The sequence below is a fragment of the Mastigoproctus giganteus genome, chromosome 10 (assembly GCF_048544385.1).
Source record: "Mastigoproctus giganteus isolate SK-2022 chromosome 10, ASM4854438v1, whole genome shotgun sequence".
Classification (NCBI taxonomy): Eukaryota; Metazoa; Arthropoda; class Arachnida; order Uropygi; family Thelyphonidae; genus Mastigoproctus; species Mastigoproctus giganteus.
Genome location: NC_143584.1, coordinates 93,402,884 through 93,428,325, shown reverse-complemented (window position 1 = coordinate 93,428,325; position 25,442 = coordinate 93,402,884). Strand labels below are relative to the sequence as shown.

At 38.1% G+C, this 25,442-nt stretch overlaps 1 protein-coding gene across 1 annotated transcript in view; it reads right to left on the bottom strand.

Moving 5' to 3' along the window:
• The window catches only part of E(bx) (nucleosome-remodeling factor subunit NURF301 E(bx)), a 693,176-nt gene that overhangs the window by 94,672 nt on the left and 573,062 nt on the right, over positions 1-25,442 (bottom strand). The window contains exon 23 of the mRNA XM_090382976.1: positions 16,523-16,696. Coding sequence (XP_090239102.1) covers positions 16,523-16,696 — 174 coding nt within the window. The remainder of the gene's footprint in view (positions 1-16,522; positions 16,697-25,442) is intronic.

Genomic DNA, 25,442 nt, shown 5'->3' with positions numbered 1-25,442 from the left:
CCTCTTTTAATATAACTGGACAGATCCCATCTACCCAGGAATGCCTTTCTTATGTTTAACTTCAACGATTTCTCCTCCACTTTGCTCTCAGTTATTGCTGTTTTTGCAAGTCCTTGCTGTTTTTCTTAGCATCCTTTGCCAAAGTTTTCTCTTAACCTGCCTTTGCTTGTCTAATCTCGTTTGTGACTTGATTACAGACTAGCTTGTAACTGCCATAGACTTCTGTGTTTACAGATAATTTATATCATCCCATACATTTTTCTTCTCTGCTGCTTCACATCTCATTATTTTGTCTGACATCCATTTGGCCTAAACCTTGAACAATATTTCTTAATTGGTATGAAAAGCCTAGTACTTTCCACAATTAGTTCCTTGAATGCTTCCCACTTAGAATTTGCTGTTGGTAACATCATTAGTTGATCCCGCTGTACAGAATTTAAAAACTGTCTGAGACCACTGTAGTCACCTTTACAGAAGCAAAAATCCTCCCCTTTATCCCTGATGGTAATTATATCTTTAAGTAAATCCCACATCAGTACACTATGATCACTGCCACTTAGTAGTTCCTTTATCTGCAAATTCTTAATGCATGAATAGATCACTGCTGATAACTAGATCAAGAGTATTACTCTCTCTCTCTCTGTGTTTGCCTCTCAAACAGGCCGCTGCAGAAAACAGTCATCCAATAAATCCACAAAAGTCTTTCTAGTCCTCCATTATAACATAATCTAATTTACTGGCCCATTCTAATTCTCTGTATAACTGTTCATTGTACTCATTAGACCTATAACACACTCCTACTCTCATATTTACTTTCCCAGTACTTATATCATGCCAAACTGATTCAACATTGAATTGTCCATCTATGTCAACTGGATGCACTTCCATTGATTTTATGTTTTTTTTTTAATTAACAGCATAACCCCTCCTCCCTTCCTATCCTGTATATCCTTTCTGTACACATTGTACTCCCCAAATTCCAATTCTGCATTCCTAATATCTGTGTGACACCACGTTTCTGATGTCCCAACAAATTCCACTTTTGATGTCTTGACCAGAACTTCAAATTTATTTCCTATACTTCTACCATTGGTGTACATGCAAGTATACATGCACCTATTCTTATTCTTAGTTACTCTAACAGAGCTCATATATTTATTTGTTTCATGATGACTCCCACCAGTCTCTGAAATCCTCAGCACCCCACCCTTCAGGCCACTGCTCTTTCTAATAGAAGCACTGCAAGAATCACTTTCATTTGTGCCTGTGGCTACTGTTAATCTATTAGTCTGTGAATCCCTCCAAGCTAGCAGTTTTCTGACCCACCTAATGCTGCCTCGATAGCATCAGCAAACACTCATGCACCCTTTCTATTTGTGGATCCCATCCCTGTAGAAACAGTCCCTCCTGTTAAATGGGTTGCTTTTACCAGAAGTCTATGTGCTCTCTCTCTCTCTCTCAGAGAGCACATTAATTTGTCTTTCCTCAAAAACTTCTTTTAGATAAGACTCAGTGGCACTCAACACTGATTGCTTGTTGTAATTTTCAATTTAGTAACAGTGAAAAGTGCTCACATGGCTTTTCTCACCCCTTTTAACCTCTTTTAAATAAACCTGCCAAAGTTTGCCAGTTAAGCACCTTAACTTTGGTTAAACTTGTAGACATACATGCTTCAAAATATTTTTATGCATCAGGCAAAATTATTTAAATCTGTCTTTCCTTTTAGCACTTTTCTCTGGATAGTAGTAAATTTTTACCAAATATTCATCCACTTACACAAAAGATAAGCAGTTCTATTTTTCAGCACACACAAATTAATAAAATGAAAAGGACGGTCTATTACTAACAAGTGCTCAAATTCCTATTTTAATATTACTGCTACTCCAGATTTTGGACCTACCATAACAGGAATATTATCAACACTTAAGTGGCAGATTTTTTTTTGAAGGAATACCAGTTATACACTGTAGGGTCACCTTCCAATGCTTGCACAGAGAGCAAGCTGCTTTTGATTGGCTACGTTGCATTTCATGCTGTTTGAAACACACACACACACACATGCATTCACGCACGCGTTTTTCAGATCTCAATGCATGGATAATCATGTGTACCTGTCTTCTTTCTTTTTTTTTTTTTTTGTTTCAATTCTATTTTTCTATCCAAGTCAAGTATTTGATATCCAGTGATTCCCAAGTGTCCTGAGTATCTAAATCTGATGAAAGCATCACTATGGAATGACCAGGTAAATTTTTATTAGCAATTTTGAATATTGAATTCCCAGCCTAGGAATTCATTGTTTAAACCAGGCCACGGAACGCTTCGCAGTACAAGGTCACACTAACAAACGTACAGTATTTTGATCACAACCCCACCTAAAAGAGGTCAAAGCACAGCTGGATAGCTTCCCATGTCTCACTACTGAGGGGAGTGAGTTACCGCTGCGACACTTACCGCTAAAAATGAACGGGAGCAAAGACTGCTAATTACCGCAGACCGGCAAACTGCTTTAACTGAAGTTTTCTTGCATCTGACTTATTGCCCACAACCCATGTGTAACTTTTGAACGCGTTAAAATATTCCAGTCTGTCATATTGCAGAAAAACACTGTCCTTTAAAATTTTTCTACTATGTGCTGACTCTCATTATGCCGCATATCTTGGCTTCTAAACATTGGCAGAGATAATTGAACTACCACTTGCGAACTATACTTACCACCTGTGTAGGAATAACCCCGCTAATCCGAACTCTCGCAAATCGGAAGCCATAATTACCAAGTTATATTCACACACCAACTATGTCTGACTTTGAGGAACAATTCGTTGAGGTTGAGAGCTCTGTAGCCCTCACGCGAACCCGAAACTCAGGAATGGGCCAAAATGAAGAGACAATTACAACTAACAATGACTACCAAACTACTACCAAACGGAACCATCACGGACCAGGTACTGTCATTGCGCCTGGACCTGGAGGATATCATGCTCCAAAAGGATAATCGAATCACTGCTGCAGTTAGAGGAGAAATTATCCGTGTGTGGTCGAAAATGGAGCATGTGCTATCACATTTGAACGTGGAACACGAGAGAACCAAAGCGAAACTTGACGCCTTCCTAGATAAAACGGTGAATGAAAATACTACAGCACCCCTCACATACGCCCAAGCGTTGAGGATGATTCCACAGGATACAACTACCACCAACAAACTAACGGATCATCATCAAAAGAAAACGCTTCTCAAAGAACCTCACCTTGTCCTATTGAAAGCTACAAACAACTCATCGCTAGACTCGAGCGAATCAGTTAAAACTCTTGTGGTTCAGCAGCTTGCTCACGACTTAAAAACAACTAAAATAAAATCCACCAGGAAAACTAGAAACACTGGTGTCATAATTGAGACTGCAACAAAACAAGAGGCCCAGGCAATAATTTCTAATCCTAGAATTAGTTCCCTCGGTCTAACAGCAGAATACCCCAAGAAGAAAGGTCCATCAATTCTTATTTTTGACTTGGACAGGGAAATTACTCCAGACAGCATTGCTGACGAAATTTTACACAGGAACATTCGAGACTCGACCCAAGAAAAAAGAGACAAGGAGCACATAAAACCAAAATACTGCACCAAGTCAAAGTCTCCCAACCTTTGCAATTGGGTAGTGGATCTCTCTCCACAAGTGTGGAACCAGCTAAAACTTCAAGACAGGATCTTTATTGGTTCGAGCAGCCACCGCTTCAAGGAACATCTGGCTGTTCCTAAATGCTTCAGATGCTGTCGTTTTGGGCAAACAACCCACACACGCACACAGACGGATCCCACCTGTGGGCATTGTTCCCAAAAAGGGCATCATTATAGCAGTTGCCCAAACAAATCATCTGCTCCGACGTGCGCAAACTGCAAAGCAGTAAAACTGGATGCATCCCATTCAATCAGGGACAACAAATGTCCTATTTACATTAAGGCAAAGTGAAACCAACAACTGAAGACCGACTATGGTAGTGAGGCCTAAGCCATTCAATAACAGTGTTATTAAATTTATACAACTTAATGCTCAGCGAGCACGTGCAGTAGCAGCGGAAATAAGAAAAAAAGGCAGATGAAGAAAACATTGATATATTACTACTGATATATTACTGATATGATAAGTTAGAGGCTATCCTCTCACATATAAAATAATTCAAGCAGATGAAGATACTCCCTGGGCTGCCATAGTCATCCGGAAACCGAACATAATGGTCACCAAAATCTCTTCTCTCTGCACAGGTTGGGCAGTGTGTGCCCATGTAATTGGCCCCTTAGGTGCCTTCTATTTACTATCACTCTATTGTAGACCCAGTCAAAACATCGGCCCAGCTATTGACTACCTAAGAACTGTTACCACTACTCTACCTAACGCTAAAATCATCCTGGGGGCAGATGTTAACTGCCGTTCTCCTGCTTGGCACAGCCTCACAGCTGACCGACCTGGTTGCCATAATGGGCGGCTTTTGGAAGACTTTCTAGCCACCTCACCATTTAATATAATAAACAGGCCCAATAACCTCCCAACATTCTCCAGTACTATGTGGGAGTCTACAATAGACATAACAATTGCTACAAGATCAATCTCAAGTAAGGTGTCGGGGTGGCAGGTAAATGAAGCCTGGACCACCTCCGACCATAGAGCAATTACATACAGCCTCACAAGAAATATAGAATCAACTCCTACTCCGCACTACGATATCAACCGCTATGCCATTAGCAAAGCCAATTGGGAGCTGTTCACCACTTCTCTCCAGTCAACAATCATTGATCACCCTTATGATATCCTCTCCTTGAATCCCGAGCAGCATCAACAGCTTGTAACTAACATCATCACCCTCTCCTGCAATCAATCTATGCCCAAGAAAAAACCTCTTCCAAGTGCTGTACCATGGTGGTCTCAGGAACTCGAACGTCTATGCTGGACTGTTCATAACAAGAGGAAAGCTTTTCAGAGAACTCGCACCTCTTGGCCAGCTACTGATGTGGAAGCCCTTCGTGAAGACTACAAGAGGACCAGGAACCAATACACTTCCATGATCAGGCAGCGAAAAAGAACTACATGGGAGCGGCTGGTTACCACCACTTAATTTGGATTTTGCCCAGGACGCTGCACAGAGGATGCTCTCTACCAAATAACCCAAGCTGCAGCCAACACTAATTACAATTACTGGTAACTCGGACCCTTGGGGAGTGGTGTACCGAGTTACTACCAACAAATTGCCAAGAGGAGAAGTAGTCCATTCCACAATAACACCACAAGGAATCATGACAACGTCATGGGAGCAATCCATGATGAATATCTTGGATACTCTCTTTATCAGCGACGCTGATCATCTCACAACACAACAGCAGCAAATTTGTCTAGATAATGACAATTACCACATTGACTCTGTGGAGGAAGAATTTAACACTGAAGAACTGCAGCAAGCCCTTGGCAAAATGAAGGATAAAAAATCCCCAGGACTAGATCACATTGAACCAGAAATACTAAAAAAGGTCGCCCAGGTAAATCCCCAATTTCTGCTTAACCTGTTCAATAAATGCCTAACCCAGGGATCCTTCCCAGAAAGCTGGAAAATAGCTGAATTAAAGTTAATACTGAAAAATCCATCGAAGCCTCCAGAACAGCCTAACTCATACCGACCCATTGCCCTTTTGTCCACATTGAGCAAACCACTTGAACGCCTCCTCCATACCAGACTCCTAACACACTACACAGAAGCTGGCCTACAATCCAATTCACAGTATGGATTTCGCCCAGGACGCTGCACAGAGGATGCTCTCTACCAAATAACCCAAGCTGCAGCCAACACTAATTACAAGTACTTTCTCCTCATAACCATTGACTTTGCCGGGGCCTTTGACATGCTCTGGTGGCTAAGATTGGCACGCATACCAGCCAACTTATACAGGTGTATAGAAAGTTACCTTTCCAACAGGAAGATTACCATCTCCTCACCATACCAGAAGCTCACCAAATCTATCTACAGAGGCTGCCCACAGGGTTCGGTCCTCGGCCTGTTCCTCTGGAACATCGTCCTTGATGAGTCCTTGATGGTCTGGATCTGGGCCCTGTTACTATCCAAGCATTCGCAGATGATATTACCATCTCCATCGCAGCGGACACCAGAGCAGCTCTCGAGGCCGGTGGAAATCAAGCACTACAGATCTTACAGGACTGGGCAACTCTACACAAGCTCCGGATTTCTCCACAGAAGACACAATCCATACTTCTCAAAGGCACCCTACAAATATCAAGGCCACCTCAGATCAAGGTACAAGGAAAAACCATCAAGCTGGGAACTTCCCTAAAACACCTGGGTATCATCCTGGATTCAAAGCTCTCCTTCTTCCCGCACCTCTCATACCTTCAAGTAAAAATCAGAAATTATGCAGCCTTAATCGTCCGAGTAAGCAGGTGTGACTGGGGTCTGAACCGGAGAACACTCAAACTCCTGTATAACGCTATATTCCTCCCTGTTATTACATACGGATCCGGGATTTGGTACCATAGAGCAATAATTGTTCGCAATAAATGCAAACTGGAAACAATTCAGCAAAGTATACTGCTTGCCATTACCAGGGCCTGTTGCATAGTAAGTTCTCCGGCCCTACAGGTTCTTGCAGGTGTCCTCCCCCTTGACTTGGAGGTTATCCGTTGAGGATTGCACTACTGCCTGTCGCGGGGAATCCCAGCTACCATCTTTGGACATACCATCGACACACACACACACACTGACTGCAAGCAAGAAAAGAAAAAACTAGCTGCCATGCTACTACAAATCTGGCAGACAAGATGGGAGGAGACGGACAAGGGCCTGATAACTAAGAAATTCATCCCGGATGTCAAACTAGTTTATCCAAAGTCGCCACCTTGGTTCTCTCCTGGCCTCTACTGTACATATATTATAACTGGACACGGTTCTATAAATCATAAGTTGACTACCTTGGGAATCATCAATAACCCCTACTGTACATGTGGAGAAATTGAAGATTGGGACCATCTTCTTTATAACTGCCCAATTTATAACGATCTTTGAAGAACACTGTACACCAGGCTACAACACATACCTCAAGGACAGGAGCACCTGCTAATTTCTGAAGAACAATATTATAAATCATTAACTGAGTACACACAGAACCTCTTTTCTAGGCGCAGGACTCTACAACCAACTCAAGCCAGGGATAGAAACTTGTAAAGAACTTACTCAAACTTGAAATAAAAAATCTGTACTTGACTGTTATACCAGCATCGACTTGCTAACCCTGGAACATCCAAAGTAGGATTACCTGCTAACTTTCCATATGGTTTGGTAGGCTCCACTGTCAATTTACGGGATGCCCTTACCTACATCCCCTTATTCTTACTTTCATCCCCCATCTTCTTCCATACACCCTGTATTGCCGCACTCTACCTTATTTTTTATTTATTTTTATTATTTATTTACTTATTTTATTTTTTTATTTATTTTCTTTTATTTTATTATTATTTTTTTATATTTAAAAAAAATTTTTTTTATTTTATTTTATTTTTTTATTTATTTTTTTATTTTATTTTAAATTTTATTTTTATTATTTTTTTCTTTTATTTTATTTTAAATTTTATTTTATTTTTTTTATTATTATAATTTTTTTAACTGGTCTCCATTCAGAAAGCTCAGGTGACCCTGACGGAGACCTGCCAGAGAATAATGGGCAGCCTGGCTACCTCCTAGTTGTGTGTGCGGGCAACGTGGGGTTCCACCAGGGGCCCTGCAGCCAAATGCCAGGACACACAACAGAACGCAACACAAAACTACACATTCAACACACTACACTTTTTCTGGCATTTACAGTGTTCTGTATTTCTTCACAGTGTACATATGGCGCAGATGTGGGAAACCACAGGTGGCGCCCGACCCTAACACTATGCACACTATGTACCTGTCTTCTGAAATTTTACATCATATTTCTTTGGCATTTTACTGAAAGACAATGTTAATTAGCTCTGCACTAAACAAGTAGTATGAAATGATCACATATAACAGAGAACACAATACTGTTATCTTGTGTTTGTATTTTCTGATCCAGATTAGCAATCAGCTGATGGCAAATTCACAAACAAAAACAAGCAAAAATTTGAAAAATTTTTAAAAAAAATATCTGAATTTTAATGTAATTTATTTTTTGTGAAAAGAAAGACAGAGAAAAATTGAGTTTTTGAAAAAAAAACTCTATAACCAACTGTATAATGACAATGAGAAGAAAGCTGCATAAAAATAACAGCTTTTATGTTGTAAATTGTAAATCCAGAGAGTTGCAGCTAGAGTATACATTGTGCCCATGGCACTGATCAGACCACATATGAGAGCTGCTCCAAAACTAATGCCTCTAAATTTTTTTCCTGCTTGTGTAATTTTGCATATGAAATGTCATGGTGTCAGATGAAAATTTAGAAAAATACTGCCAATATTCCACAAGTGTGTTATTGGGTTACTGAATGCTGAGAGAACATTGCACCCATAGACTAACCAACATTTGAAGAATGTTTATGGGGACATAGCAGCAGATGTGCATGCAATTATTAAGCAGTAGGTTAGATTATGGCAGAAAATGAGAAGAGAGTGGTTAAACTTATTTCTGAAAGTCAACGCATTAAGACACCAAAAAAAGTATGTAAGAGTGGGAATATGCTTTAACACATCGAAAACAATTCTAGTCAATCTGGGATAGAGGAAATTGTGTCAAGTGGGTTTGCAAATACTAATTCTAATACCAAATAAAGAGCAGAGAGAACATGCTTGTGATAATCTCCTGGAGTGGTACGAAAACAATTTTTTTGACAGTATCATCACTGGAAATACAATAGTCTTAAGAAGCTTTTTATAACAACTAAGAGATACAGTTCAAGGTTTAAACCTAAATGGATATCAGATGAATTGGTGAAATGGATGAGATGATTATAAATTAGGAGACGAATTTTAAAGCAAGTACAAACTCAAGACTATACTACACTCAAGATGGTGCTGGGGAACAAAGAGATCTAGGAGCAATTATATAGTATGACATGAAGTTCTCCAAACATGGCAGACAGGCTGTTCTAGTCAATGATATACAGAAAGTTAGCTAGCAGGGTGGAAGATAAAGAGATGATTATCCTATTGTATGAGGCAATGATTAGGCCACATCTTGAGTACTGTATACAGGTTCGGAAGACTGATTTTAAGAAAGACGTGGATATCTTGGAATGAGTACAGAGAAGAGCAACCAAATTAGTCAAGCACACAAAGGGGATATTCTTACCACAAAAGACTTTGGTTTTGCAAACGGCAATGCTTGTAAACTAAGCACTTGCAAGGAGACCTGATTGAGATGTTTAAGGCTTTAAATGGATTGAGATTAATAAAATATTCTAACGCTCTTACAGACAGTGCACACAAGGGAACATAAATTTAAAAATGATGGCTGCAGAAAAAATGGGTGAAAATTTTCTTTTAGCAGAGAGTAACTAATTGTTGAGACAAACTACCAGCTGGTCTTGTGGAAGTGTGTGGCTTGAATAAATTCAATTAAGTAGACATAGTACTAGAAGGGATAGACAGATGAAGTTGGTAGTTGTTTTTTTGGACTGATGCTGTATAAGCTCCTTGCATCTATTGTCAATACTACTACTACTACTAATAATAATAAACTGTCGGATGGAGAGTTTTTCACTGTCAACCCAACAGTGACAAACTTCCTAGAAGCAACGATGGTGAAATGGAGTACCACCACTAAGGTCGAGAACATCACAACCAGACTGATCACAATCAGGAGAGGAATCTTTCAGGGAGATGCCCTAAGTCCACTGTGGTTCTGTCTAGCACTCAACTCGCTATTCACCATATTTAACAGCATCAAGTATGGATATAACCTCAAAGAAGAAAGGTAAAACCTGTACACCCACCTGATGTACATGTCAAGCTCTATGCAGTAACCAAAAAGCAACTCCAGCAACTACTCCAGATCACTGAAGAATTCAGCAATGATATCAGGATGGAATGCAAGATTCACGGATTGCATCAGGGGAAATTAGTTGGCTGAAACTACAAACTGGTAAAGAGATCGAAGCCATGAAAGTGGGAGACTTACGAATACTTTTTTTTTTTTTTTTTTTATGAAAACCCCAAACACGAAAGGTATCAAAACCTATAGTACTTAGTACCGTGCATGGGTTAAAGGAGAAGTATGGGGGGGGGGGGAACTTTGCTCTAGAGACTAAACATGGGTTTCACCACTTCAAGCCTCCAATAAGCAAAGTGGTGGTATTTCACCGGTTGATTTGGGAATGATGCAGGTTCAACAGTTACAGTACAAGGAAATCAAGGCCTGCCTGACTGAAAAATATTACCAGAGACTCAGAAGCCTGCTGAAAGCAAAGCTGAATGGACGGAACACAGTTAAAGCCATAAACACCTATGCAGTTCAAGTGCTAACGTACTCCTTGGAGATCACAGATTAGACTAGCACTGATCTGGAGGGTATCAAGAAAAAGACAAGGACAATGATGACCAAGAGCCGTCAACACCACCTGAAGTCAGCTGTGGAGAGACTGACAATAGCTCGGAAAGAGGGAGGAAATGGCCTCATAGACCTCATCAAGTAACAGAACACAGCAATAGCTAACCTGAAGGATTACTTCCAGAAACACGTAACAGCACGCCATAAGGAAGATAGACAAGGGGCATACCCTATACTCAACCTAAGTGAGGAGTCCCCTCCCGCCCAGATGGCACAAACAAAGCTAGAAAGATGGGCAAAGAAGATGCTCCATGGTAGATAATATGGCTTCCAATGCATGGCTCATGAGTGGGATGCTCTTCCCAGAGACTGAAGGATTCATGCTCGCCATCCAAGACCACGTAATTAACACCAAAAACTATAGAAAATACATCGACAAGGAGCCCAGAGGAGTCAGATGACACATGATGATGATGCCACCTGGCCTCAGAAACGATACAACACATCACTGCAGGATGCAAGGTGATCACCCAGGCTGAGAACACTAGTAGACATGACCAGGTAGCCAGGATAATACATCAGAAGCTAGCTAGGAAATACCAGTTGATCAAAGAAAGTATACTGTATTACAAGTACAAAACCCATTCAGTACTAGAGACCTCAAACCACAAGCTGTACTAGGAATTTACAATAATAACAGACTGGACATAACCCTTGCCAACAAGAAGGAAAAGGCTACCTACCTACCTGATTGACATAGCGGTACCCAGGACTGACAAACTAAAGAAAACTCACAAGAAAAAAATCAGAAAGAACACTAACCTAAGACAAGACAGGAAATTAAAAAGATGTGGCATATGCAACAAGTAACTACCATCTCAATCATCGTGTCAACCACTGGTATGGTGCCAAAGACCCTACATAACAGCCTAGCAGCAAAATAGGTCCCCCAGAGAACACCTACAACGAACTCCAGAAAGTCGCAATCCTAGAGAGTACTAGACACCTCAAACCACAAGCTGTACTGGGAATGTACAATAATAACAGACCGGACATAACCCTTGACAACAAGAAGGAAAAGGCTACCTACCTGACTGACATAGTGGTGCCCGGGACTGACAAACTAGGATTCATGTGAATTTCCTGGAACAGGAATGATACGATCTGCTTGCTATATGGAAACACTGAGGATATAAATTACAAGAGTGAGACCAGAGAAGAAAGGAAAATTTCTTCGTCGGCACAATGCTAGACTCCATGCCAGCATCTGGTGAGGGAGACCACTGTAGGATTCAGGTGATCTGTTTTCCATAACACCTAATTCCTCCTTGAATTTCCAAATAAATTCAGACACTAAAATATGCACGATATTTTTTATGTAATGTCTGTATATAATAATCCTGAGAAAGGATTATTATGTACAGACATTACATAAGCAGACGAAACATAAGAAGCATTGATTACATAAGAAGATATTGTAATCAAATAGTAATATTATATTAGATATAATATTACTATTTGATTACAATAATAAAACCAAATAAAATGTATTTTAACTAATAACAAAAACATTAAATTTTACTATAGACTAACCAGGTGTGCTACAGCAATTTTATACAAAGGGTACTAGGAAAGTTTTGAAATACAGCTTTGTTTATTTAATTTTTTCAAAGTAATTTCCTCTACATTCAATACACCTCTCCATCCTCCGAAACCAATCTTTAAACCAGTTCTGCCAAGTTTCACTAGGGAGTAAAGTACGCTCGTTGTCCCAAGCCCGTAGAAGGTCCTCATCACTGGAAAACCACCTCCCTTTTAGCTTCATTTTCACATGCGGGAACAGTGCAAAGTCGCAGGGAGCAAGGTCTGGACTGTAGGGAGGGTGCTCGAGAAGTTTCAGTCCTGTCGTGGTCAAATATTCGGTGCAGGCTTTGGCGCGGTGAGCTGGAGCATTATCGCGATGGAGGTACCAGGTGTCCATTCTTGACTTTGGCCGCAGGTTCTTCATAGATCCAATGACTTTAGGCAGGCATTGTTTAGTATACCACTTAGCTGTGACTGTCTTCTGCGTGTCCAAAACGACACGTTCCACAATTCCACTCGATTTGAAAAATACAGCTATCATTTTCTTCTTTACAGATCGGAATTTTCTGACAATTACGGGTGTATCGTCATCATCAAAGACCCAAACTTTGTTTTGAGCCTTGGTTGGCAGATCGTAATAGTACAGCCAAGTCTCGTCACCTGTCACGATGTTGTTCACATACCGAGATTGTCCCTTATCAAACTTTTTTAACATCTCCCGGCACCAAGTCACAAGTCGTGTCATCTGCTCTTCAGTCAGTTGATGCGGCACCCAGAGAGAACAAAGTTTCTTCATGTGCAAATGATCTTGCAGAATCGAACGAATTGCTGGTGCATTTAGGCCCAAAGTATCCTCTATCTGTTGGTAGGTCACTCGCCTGTTTTCGTCAAGCATTTTCCTCACAGCAGTAACGTTTTCCTCCGTAACTGACGTTCGTGGCCTTCCTGGCCTCTCAGAATCCTCCAGAGTGAAATTTCCCCTTTGGAATTCTCTATACCACCTGAATATCATTGTACGATGTGGACAATCATCATCTAGTGCAAGAGTCATTTCTTCTAAGCACTGGTCTATGGTTAAACCACGCACGAAATTATACCGCAAAACTGTCCTTATCTCATTTCGTGACCACGATGCCATCGCAAGCACTTTACACTCTCACTACTAATGAATAACTGAGTCCATCGACTTGCCGCGGCGGCTACTATGCACGTATGAACATGTCTCAACATGCAGCAACAAGCAGCTTCCTGTGATTCATTGTTGCGTCATATTGCAAAACTTTCTTAGTACCCTTTGTAGTTATGCACTGTTTTTGAGAAGAATGTGATGTGCTAAGGACAAACAAAACTGTGTTTTATTAATTACACCTGATCGGGAATAAATATATACTGACAGTTTTCAGTCATCAAACTCTTTGTAATGCAGTTTTCCTCAACCATTGATGTATGGTCTCTCAGCCCAGATTTTCAAATTGTGTCTGTTCTAACTGGTTTCTAATGGCTAGGGCTTTCAGTACCTGAAAGTTAGGCTACAGGCTACATTTAGCAGATTCCTTTTGTTCATGATGGGCATGGGGATGAATTTATTGTGGCCTTGTTACCTCATTTGAGTAGCTGAATAATTATTGTGTCTAACAGGCAGTTAATAAATGATTATCAAGGAAATGATACCTTGCAAACTGATTTCTGGGAATGAAATTGTTGTTGTTGTTATTTGGTTTTTAGGAGCATTAGCAACTAAGGCCATATTGCTCTGGGGATATGCAGTGGTCATTCCCTGACCTTTCTGCATCCTCCGTATTTGGTGGTGTGCAACGCACTGCTGCTCCTTCCCACCTGGCTACTGAGGTGCCGGGGAAATGAAATAGCTAAGACTGTATGAGAAGTGTTAATGGAGGTTACTCTATTAGTTCTCACAAAAGCAAGGCTATTTTTTTTTTTTTTTTTTTTTTAAGTAAATGGCCTATATATGAGTAAACTACATTAAAATATTTATTCTTATTTGTTACGTTGTGTATGTGTGCAAAATGTTTAAACATTTTCCAGATGTTAGATTTTTCATAGAGGTGTACATTTTTCATAGGCATTTCATTTTATCGGAATAGTTAATATTCTGATAAAAGCATTAAGAGACAAACATTTATTTTAATTACTACAGTGATCTCTACACTTACACAACATTTACTATGGTTACATTTCTAGAGCTTCACTGATCTGAGACTACGTATTAGTGTAGTCTCAGATCAATGAATTTCCCAAAAATAATCTTTATTGTTTATGAAAGATATGATACATTATAACCACCATGGCACATTTCTAGGGATTATATGTGGATAGTCATATAAATACAGTAAGCGCCAGTTATAGTGTTCACATTTGCAAATTGAATTTTGATTTCAATAAACGGCGATTCTAATAAGTGAAATCGACAAATATTATCCAGAGGCTATAAAAATAAAGATATAAAGCACAAATTTATACTTTATTACCAATTAAATGATACGTGAAAATCGGAAGAATATTATCCACAGGTTAGCAAAATAAATTTATACTTACATACATAGCAAAGTGACATATTAAGCATAACACTTTGTAATATGATTATAATTTAAAAATAGTCACTTATTTTAGATTGCTTTATCACTACAAAGTCTATTTATGGATTTTTAAATATTGTATAACAGTCTATATTCATGATCACTTGCACCAGTTTCTTCCAATGCTCTCCTCGGGACAGCTATGGCTTCACGAGTATGCCATTTTGTAACTGGAATTCATTCGGGTTCACCATCATTTCCCTCCTCCGCCTCCTTGACAAAATTACCAGTAATAGACTGGACAATTTCTTCATCTGTTAAAGCTGTAGTAACTTGTAGATCTTGTCTTCGGGCTTTTCAACATGATCAGTATTGTGAGATGCCCATCATGAATAATTAATTCACATTTTTTAAACAGCTGCTAATGCAGGTTTTGGAAACTTCATTCCAGACACTCATTGTCATATGAAGTGTATTTAGAATAGTTATCTGCTTTGCGATATCGGATGATGATTCTATTTTGTGAACATCATCTATTGATGTTCCCAAACTTTCATCTGGATGATTCTTCACCTCATATCCAATCTATAAAAGGTGTTAAAGGTTTTTATTATTCCCTGGTTGAGAGTTTGAATCAGTGATGTGGTATTCGAAGGTAGAAAAACTAATTCAATGTTTCTGAAAGTCAACTTTGGATGAGATGGGCAGTTGCCAAAAACCAATGAATTTTTTTTTTTTGTTTTTGTTTTTCTTATCCAATTACAAATTCCATTTACAAAGTAATCTTCAAATAAAGAAGCTGTCATCCAAGTGTTGGCATTATTGGCATACTGAACAGGCAGCTGCTTTACTCCTTTAAAACATCTAGGCGATTTACTCTTGCCTATAACTAATAGCTTCATCTTGATTGTTCCCGTCGTTGCATGTTAAAAGAATTTTAATCCTGAACTTGATCTTCTTTCCAGCAGAGGAATTTTTAAAAATCATGCAATGGTCTGTAGTACAACCTTGTCTCATTTGTATTAAAAATTTCGTCAGGATTATAGTGCTTAACACAGTTTTCCAAGAGGTTTTCAACCAGGTGTCAGTTGCAGAACCATCGGAATCCTGTTTTTCTCTGTGAAGTTTTTTTTTGTAAACAATATCATGCTTTTCCTTCCACCTTGTCAGCCATCCGTCCATCGCCTTAAACTCTTTGTATAGTTTTTTTAGCAAAATTATTAGCTTTTTGAAGCAGAATGCTACAATTGATTGGTGCATTAAATGAGCTGGCCTGTTTGAACCAAATGAACAGAACTTCATCTACTGTTTGGCATTTCCCTTCACGTGCTTCCTTTTTCTGGTTTCACTAATCACATTAGTGTTTAATGTGTGATGTGATTTTAATAATTTTGATAAAGATGACCGAGGCACTCCTAATTTTACTGCTGCTTCCCTTTGAGACATATTGCATAAGTTTAATTTATTGTACTTTCTATCATTCTAACTTATCTTTTACACTCAATTCACTCTCTTTCTGTTCATTGACATTTTTTTTTTTTTTTTTTTTTTGGGTAGTAAAATTTAAAACAGTAAAAAAGATAAGCGTCAATCAATTACATGGCACACGCACATGAGACGAAGTTTAGATATAGAAATGAAGAGCAGATTTCAGTGAAGGGGAACTCTGTGAATTAGGCCTCTCAACATCTTGGTGAAAGCTGTCTTCATTCACACACACATACAAATGTCAGCAGCTAAGGGCTAATACTGATTAGGAAATTTAAAATTTATGAAAATATATTGAGCTTTTCTAGAATCAAAATATATTTCATGTACAATCAAATGCTACATCACTCTGTGCATGTATGCAAATGCACACACGCGCACAGTGAAAAAAAAAAAATTCAAAAGCTAAAAAACTCACTGTGATTCATCATAAGGCTGCCTACACAGACAGTATAATTCTTCAGATGTTGTTTGATGTGCTGTATCACAATCTGGACACACATATTTATCCATAGTCTTTGCCTTTGCTTCTGTCAAGCCAACACATTCAACATGAAACCAGTTTGAACACAAATCACACCCAATCATGAACCTAAAAGCAAGAAATAATTATGTATTTTATGAAGTTTGCACAGAGAATTTGGCAATATACTTTCTATTCTTATCATACGAATTGAAACCCCCAACAAATCTATTGTTTATTTACGACAGTAGTCATTAAACTGACGCAGGTCAATGAGTGACCCACCATTATGAAGATTTAGCTGCTTCACTGAAGAAATGATAAAAAAATTAAACTGAAACAAAATTAAAAAATAAAAGGCTGAATAGTGGAAAATAAAAAAAAAATAAACAGTATACCAGAGGCTGTTTTTAAAGAGTTCCAAATAAACACCTAGTAAGGAAGGATGTCATTACTCCAAACTTTCTACAGGCTGATTAGAATTTTAATAATGTGGATGTAAGTACAGCCACTCCCCGAGTTACATAAGGGTTATGTTCCGCAGAGCTCTATGTAATTCAAATTTTACATGTCGGAATTTCCCTAAATGCTTATGCAGCACTTGCAACTATGCACTCTGAATTTAACTGAAGTAAAAAAGAAATGTTCGACGAACATGTAAATAAATATATTCAATTTTTCTATCTCATGTGCAGAAAAAATTACAAAAGTGTAGAGAATTACAAAAATTTCAAAATTATAAAATTACAAAAAGAGAGGAGATAGGCTGTCAGCAAGTTTTACCTTTTGAGCATTATTGCCAGAATTAACTCTCCAGCTGATAAGCATACAACTACGGAAGTTGAGGGCTGTGGATATTTAGAAGGGGTTTTTTCCAACATATCACAAAATTTCTCCGCAGCTGCAGAATCGGCACTGGCGACTTTCACCCGCTGCTTGCCATGAACTTGGCTTGGGGTGCACCATATTTATCCTTAATATCTTCATAAATACTTCTTGCTTTTGGTTTTTTTTTAAGGAGCATTAGCAACTAAGGCCATATTGCTTCGGGGATATGCGGTGGTCATTCCCTGACCTTTCCGCATCCTCCATATTTGGTGGTCATGGGCTCGAACCCCAGTCTAATCAAGAAGCGTGTGCTACGCACTGCTGCTCCTGCCCACCTGGCTATTGCTTTTGCTTGAATGGCCATTGGACTCAGGGGGTACTTGCTTCTGAATCTGATTTTCCATCCATATTATTAATAGCTTTTCTATCTTCAATATAGCACCTGAATGCTGTTTTGTGATCACTGTTGATATTAAATGTGTTGATCCTTTAACATGATCATTTTAACATGTTCTTTTATATACGCACTGTCCCTTAAAATAGCATTCACTGTTGAAGCAGCAGAGACCTAATTCCATGCAATAGATGACAAACTTTGTCCTGCATTAATCGTCTTCATTTCTAAATAAATTTTGTTTCGTTTCCTAGCACTGCCAGCACTTGCACTTTCCGTTGGTCCCTTTCCCTTCACCATTGTAATAAGTAAATAGGAATGAAGAGAAGATTCTGAAAATTTATGTTTTTTATATGATTGAAGATTTCAGTGAAGGGGAACTCATTTCACCCTAATACCGTAATGTAAAAACTACAGAATTCCAGTTATTGGTATTATTGCAAATGCAATAAGATTGAGTTTACTACCCTTTTATAATAGATTGTGCTAACAGAAAAGCCCAATAAATCAGAAAGGTGTTTTGGAAAAATATCACAAAGGCATTCGAAATTCATTGTTATAATGGAACATATGATGACAATGAAAGTGTAGTGCAATTTCCATTATAAAAATGACCTTTTAGAGAGATAAATAGCCTAATTACATAGTGAAAAATTTTCAAATTCCAAGGTCTTGGAATGGATTACCAAAAAAAAAGATACTTCATGATATTTTCACGATACCTCCATTTATTCCTACGGGATGCAAAATACGTTTCCGTGATTTTTTTAAGTTTGCACCAGCTGGAAGAAACTTGCGTAAAGTCGAATTTCCACAAGTCAAGTATTAGGCAAGCCAGGGGAGTGCTTGTAATTAAAAACCTTTAAAACTTTGCATTTCTTCAGTATTATAGATGCTAAGAAGAACAAACAGCAAAAAGGCACTATTTCTGTAAGTAATAACAACTGAAAGAGTCAGTTTTTCAAGCAGGATGTCACAGTCATTACTTATAGAAATAATATATAAACAATCAAGTAAGCTTTTGCAGGACCATGCTAAAGTGGTGAAATTCCAATTATTTAATAATATAAGATGCTAGAAAACATTCTTATAAAGCAACAGGAAAAAACCACACTTAGTATTAGCAGCGCCAAATGATGAAAAAAAATATAAAATAAAAAATAAAAAAAATCAAGATCAAGCTTATGTAGCATCAGAAAAAAAAAAAAAAAAACAACGAACACTAAAACTACCCACTTCACCACCCATCCTACAAGAATTTGTCTAGTTCTTCCTGAATTTATTCAAACTACTTACTTCTAGAACAGATGGAAGTTTGTTCTGACAATCAACCACCTGCTGGTTGAAGGCAAATCTCAGATTTATCCTGCAACCATTTTATCTCAATTTGAATTTATGTCCCCTTCCTCTCCTATATTAGTTGTCACCATAAAGTATACTGAAGTTAAATATACCATAAAGCTCTCTGAAGTTAAATATACCCTCACCAATTTTTTCTTAGACTATATAATTTCCAAATGCACTGTTGAATGCTGTAACACTTTGACCATAAAACACAGTAATCTCTCCTGTCCTTCCCCCACTTTCTTTCTTTCTTTTGTGTTTCAATTATTTCATTTAAGTATTCAACTGATGAATATAACTGTTTTATTAGGCCTGTATTTCTTAGAGTTGCTTCAATAAATTATTTTTATTTCTAAATTCATACAGTGGAATGTTATATCTTTTAAAATTCTCAAAGCACAATAATTTGTAACACAACTGTTTACCAGCTGTGTACAAAGGATGGTCAGGAAACATGGCAGCCAAGACATGTGATCCCATATCCTAAACATAATCAAATGGCTTTCACCTCTGTCAATGTTTTTTTTTTTTTTTTTCCCTCAAGGAGGTGACAATATTATCTCCTCATGTGCCAGGTTGCACATTGGTAGTCTGGCATATATATGCCTATACTTCGGCATAAATATGAATTGTGATCAACAACAGCCCAGATATTGCTGAGGAAACCAGGATGATATACATGGTTTAAGAGATAATTGTGTAAAAATCTAATTATTTTCTATCATTACCTTCAACAAAATCTTTGCTGTAAAGATAAAATATATGCACAAAATTTATTAAATTGAATATAATTTAATAATTATATGCACATTATAAGCAAATCATTTGTTGTTTTGCAGGACCCACTGAATTTGTGTTACCCCACCCACCCCATGCTATACTAGATTCAAGGATACTGCTATTTGGATTTGAGAGCATGTGAGGGGTTCTTAAGGTTGATATATTCCACAGATTTAGGGGGATCCTGCAAAACAACAAACAGAAACTGATTTATGCATGTGATACATGATACTTGCCTGATGAAAAATATACTTGTTCCTTTAGCATTTTGATTGCATTTGGTTGCATTCATACACTGCATAAAATAATGATAATTTACACTAACAATTCTAAGAAAATATTCTTTTCCTCCTATCTTACAAATACATGTATATTAAGTGCCAGATTGACATGCATATACTGTATTTCACTGCATTTTTACTGTTTATATAGCTCAGCAAACACAACACAACACATGTCATATGTAAAGTACATACTGATAATACTTGTTTTTGCATTTAAATCAAATACTGTAGTAAAATTGATGTTATTCACTATGGGCTAATAAGGAAACTGATGGGCAACAGCTACATAAAAACACAATGTTTGCACTAATATATTATGTAAGTTACAACTTACATTAACAGTTAATGCAGTTTATGAGCAAAAATATTGAGTCTTTCTTTTACTGTATTTTACACTAATTTTTGAAACTATACAGTCTACAGTGGGGACTGGCAACCTTTTCGACCATATGAGTGATTTTAAAATAAACGAGTTTCTCAAGATTGACTTTTTTTTTTTTTTTTTTTTTTTAAAATACAACTGTAAAAAATAAAATTTGCTGGTTTACAGAATTATTATAATTTTTTTATATTATAAAAACAAATATGGTAGGTACATAAAAATTTGAAGCAACTTATAAACTAAATAAGGCAAGTAATTAATGAGATTCCTGCACTGGAATTTTTTGATAAATATTTTAAAAGCAAAAGGACTTAATATAAATTTTAACAATTATTACAACACTATTTAGCCTTTAGAATATGACCAACAACAAAGAACCATAACACAATAACAGTTTCTCACTTCTTGATGATAACACCAATCTCAGTGGCCATCAAGTAGTGAGGCGCTGTTTTAAGCTTGCTTATGGGTATGATAATAAGGTTCGGATCTTGAAACATCACTTTTATCAAATTTAGTGCAATTTTGAGCTGGTAGTGAGTTATGGGTAATTAATAAACCAATTTTGAAAAATTATTCACATGATATGAGTATTTTTTTACTACAAACTTAATCTCATGGAAAATCACCAAGTAATGTCCTTCCCAAATTACACTGTGCTATAAAATTCGAGTAATTGGCAGTGCAAAGTTTTCATAATACTACTAATAGTGATGCAAACAGATGCATCACCAGTTTAACAGGCATCAACTTGCTTGTACTTAAAAGGAATGATAAGTACCACACTTTTTTTAGTCTTATGAACTTTTTCAGCTAAATCATTTAATGCACTGGGTGACCCATGGTCCGGTAGTTATCAAGTGCAGCCACTCGTTCGGAGGTTGCGGATCAGAGCCCACATGCTGCCACAAAAACAGCATGGCCAAATCTGAACCGTGGGACCAGAAAATCCTGTTACCTTCAATTCCACATGTATATGGAATTTAAGGCAACCAAGGTTTTATGTATTGAAGAAGGGTTTACATACTCACAATGAGTACGTAAGCTCTTCTAGCTTTAGCAAGCTTGAAAATGAACAGAATTTTATTTATTTATTTAGTCGCTATAAAATACACTTTTTGTGAAACTGCAATAGGAACCCGAGGGACCCAAGGATGAGCAGAGCACTGCAGAAGGCAGAAATCCTGATATAGAACAGTATACTGGACCACCTATTTACAAGGTTTGATCAGTTTGGTGAAGATCACATAATTCTTGAATGCACAGCAGTTGCTAAAAGATTGTGAACAACGCTTACAACCACATCTTTTGAGCATGTGTGCACCAAGGTTTAGCTTATTGTTATGTGCAGTCTAGTGGAAAACCGTTTTAATGAACATTTGTTTTTCTTGTTGCCAGGTGTACCGAAAATGAAAACTGAACAACGTACAAACATAAAATTTTGTAAACTGGGAAAATTAGCTATTGAACCCCACAAAAGGTTGTTGTTGGATTTCTGGGTGTATCAGCAACTGAGACTACAATGCACTGACTGCAGTCTTATAGCTTACTTTTGTTTCACAATAATACAAGGGTTGAGATATGATGGCATTTAATAATCAGGAAAACCCCAAGAAATGTGCATGCAGAGATGGTGCGATGATGAAAAAAAAAAAAAAAAAAAAGTAGTTTTCATTTCATGATGGAAATATTTCATTTGAAGAAAGAAGCAGATGCCTAGCAATGTCCTGAATAATGAAAACATCAATGAAGTACACACTATCATTTGAGTGGATCAAACTAACCAATTGAGAAATTGCTGAGATGTCTTTTTCATTTGGTTCAGTTCAACACATTTTGTTTGAGGATTGTGACAAGTGGTTTGGTTTGGATTTTATTGGTGCATTAGCAACTAAGGCTATAATGCACCAAAACCAGATTATATATAAAAATTAAGCATTCAGTGTCCTAATTAGTTAGGCTACCATGTCAGGATATATAATAACATAGGTATAAAACATATATCAATGAAGAAATAATAAAAGGTAAATTTTAAATATGAGTAAAAAGGTTTACTGATTTTAAATAGCTAAACACAGCAGACACATGGTCATTGTCGGATAAAATCTGACTGAGTGTAAAAGGCTCAGCCAGATGACTAAAGGCGGTAAAATATAAATCACATTCGTGTCTGAAACGTGGACACTCGGTTAAAATGTGACAAATACTTAAAATGGTGCCACAGTTCTCACACATGGGACCGTCACCTGCCCTCAGCAGAAATGCATGTGTAAGATGACTGTGTCCTATGTGGAGGCAGGCTAGAACAACTTCCGCGGTTAATGTGCAGATTAGACTGCCAGTGTCGAATTACAGGCTTTATCTGATAGAGCTTGTTTGTGACTTGCTCATGCCAAGATTGTTACCATTGGGAGAGTACTTTAGCATGTATTAGCAGCCTGTAGTCTGTATAGGGGACTAACAGGCAATAAGTGTTGTGGGATTCTGGTGATCTGGCCGCAGCATCTGCCAGTTCATTTCCCCCAATCACAATGTGGCTTGGAATCCAGAAGAAACGAATGTCGAAAGAACACTCAGACAAGGAGTGTAGTGTCTGCCGAATCCGGGTCACAAATGGATGAGGATTATACCTCTTCCCGATAAAGACTGCAGTGTACTTAGAGAGTCAGTGTACACCATACACTTTTGATACTTATGGGTTTTAATGTGGTCCAAGGCTAACTCTATAGCATACAACTCAGCTGTATATATATGCTGCATTCCTGGGGAATCTTCCCAGATATAGAACGACCTGGAAAGATAGCAGCAGATCCAATAGACAACTCCGGCTTCAAGCCATGATTGAAGACATGCAAGAAGTCGGAATATTCGGCTCGGTGGGCAGCATACAGTTGGTAGACAGAAGGTGGAGTTATGGACTTAGCCCAATTTTTAACAGAGGTTGATTTGGTTTTTAATGGCGCATTGGCAGCCGTGGCCATAATGCGCCAAATCAAAAATAAAACTATTACAAAAATATTGATCAGCCTAAAAACAGACTGCTACATCAAAAAAGGTAAATATGATACTATGGTTAAAGGTTATATAAAAGGTATAAAATATAAACTTAAATCTTTGTGTATAAATTTATTGAGTGTAAAAAGTTAAAAACGTCAGACATGTTGTCTCTGTCACCTAAAATCTGACTGAGTGTAAATGGTTCAGCCAGATTATTAAAAGTTCTAAAAAATTATTGTCTAAAGACAGGGCATTCGATAAAAACGTGAGAAAGTTAAAATAACGTTACACATCTCACACATAGGTGGGCCATCCGCCCTCAGCAAAAGTGAGTGTGTTAGATGGCTATGACCTATGCGGAGCCGAGCAAGAACAACTTCCTCTTTTCGGACCCTGCATAGTCTGGACTGCCATTGCATGATTACAGGCTTAATATGATGTAGTTCATTTGTGGTCTGTCCGTGCCAAGAGTCTTACCATTGGGAATATGGTTTAGAGCGTATTATTTGCCTGTAGTCTGTATAGGGGACTGACAGGCAATGATTATCCAGGGAAATGGCTGATTTAGCAGCAGCATCAGCTAATTCATTTCCCCAGAAATGAATTAGCTTGGGATCCAGTAGAAGCGAATGTCAAATTCTGATTCAACGACAGAACAAAGCATCTGCCGGATCCGGGACAGGACCGGATGAAAGTTGTACCTCATCAATACTAGAGCCTGTAACACGCTCAATGAATCACAGTAAATCATGTACCTTTGGTAATCGCTATTTATAATGAACTCAAGGGCTAATTCAATTGCATGCAACTCTGCAATATAAATGCTAGTTTCTTGTGGGATCTTAAATGATAATGTCTTGTGAGGAAATACGACAGCAGATCTCACATAAGATTCCGACTTCGAGCCATCTGTATAGATTGGCAGAAAGTCAGAGTACTTCTCCCTATGTGATGCGAAGAGCTGTTGGTAGACTGACAGCAGCGTACTAGCCTTCTCCATGATCTTAAGGGAGAAGTCAGAAGTTGGCAGATGTGCATACCAGGGTGGAAGGCATTTTCTTAGTGACTAGGCAACGTTGTCTACCGTCATGTTTAGTTCATTTAACAGCCCTTGGATCCAAATAACAAAAGGTCTGTTGGCAGTCAGACAGGCATTATAGAGATTTTCCCAAAGTGGCTCAAAAACTGATGCCCACGTGGGATGATCAGGCAGGGCTTTCAATTTAAAGGTGTAATGTAAAGACAACTGCTTACGTCGAAGAGATAGGAATGGTTCATTTGCTACAACGTAAAGGCTTTGGACTGGAGATGTGCGAAATGCTCCTGTGGCTGTCCGAATGGCCTGATGGTGGACTGGATCTAACCACCGAAGTACGCTGTCTCTGGCAGATCCATATACCTGGGACCCATAATCGAGTTTAGGGTGGACAAGGGCTTGATAGAGACGAAGAAGGGTAGCCCGATCTGTACCCCATGAAGTTGACGAAAGGGCATGAAGGATGTTAAGCCCTTTAACACACCTTGTCCTAAGCTGACGAATATGTTGAAGAAAAGTCAGCTTTTTGTCGAAAATAAGTCCAAGGAACTTGACTTCTGCTACGACTGGGATGTTGTTTTGTCCAAACCTTAAATCTGGTTCAGGATGAAGATTATGTTTGCGACAGAAGTGTACACAAACGGTCTTCTGTGATGAAAATCTGAACCCATTAGCTAATGACCAAAATGTAAGGTGATCTATGGTTTTCCACAGTTGCCTTTAAATGAATGACAAAATATAGTAAAGATGTCTACATAGAGGGCATTGTTCTGTGATAGAGTTTATTTTGATTGCAAAAAGCGTGACATTTAGAACAAACCCTTGTGGGA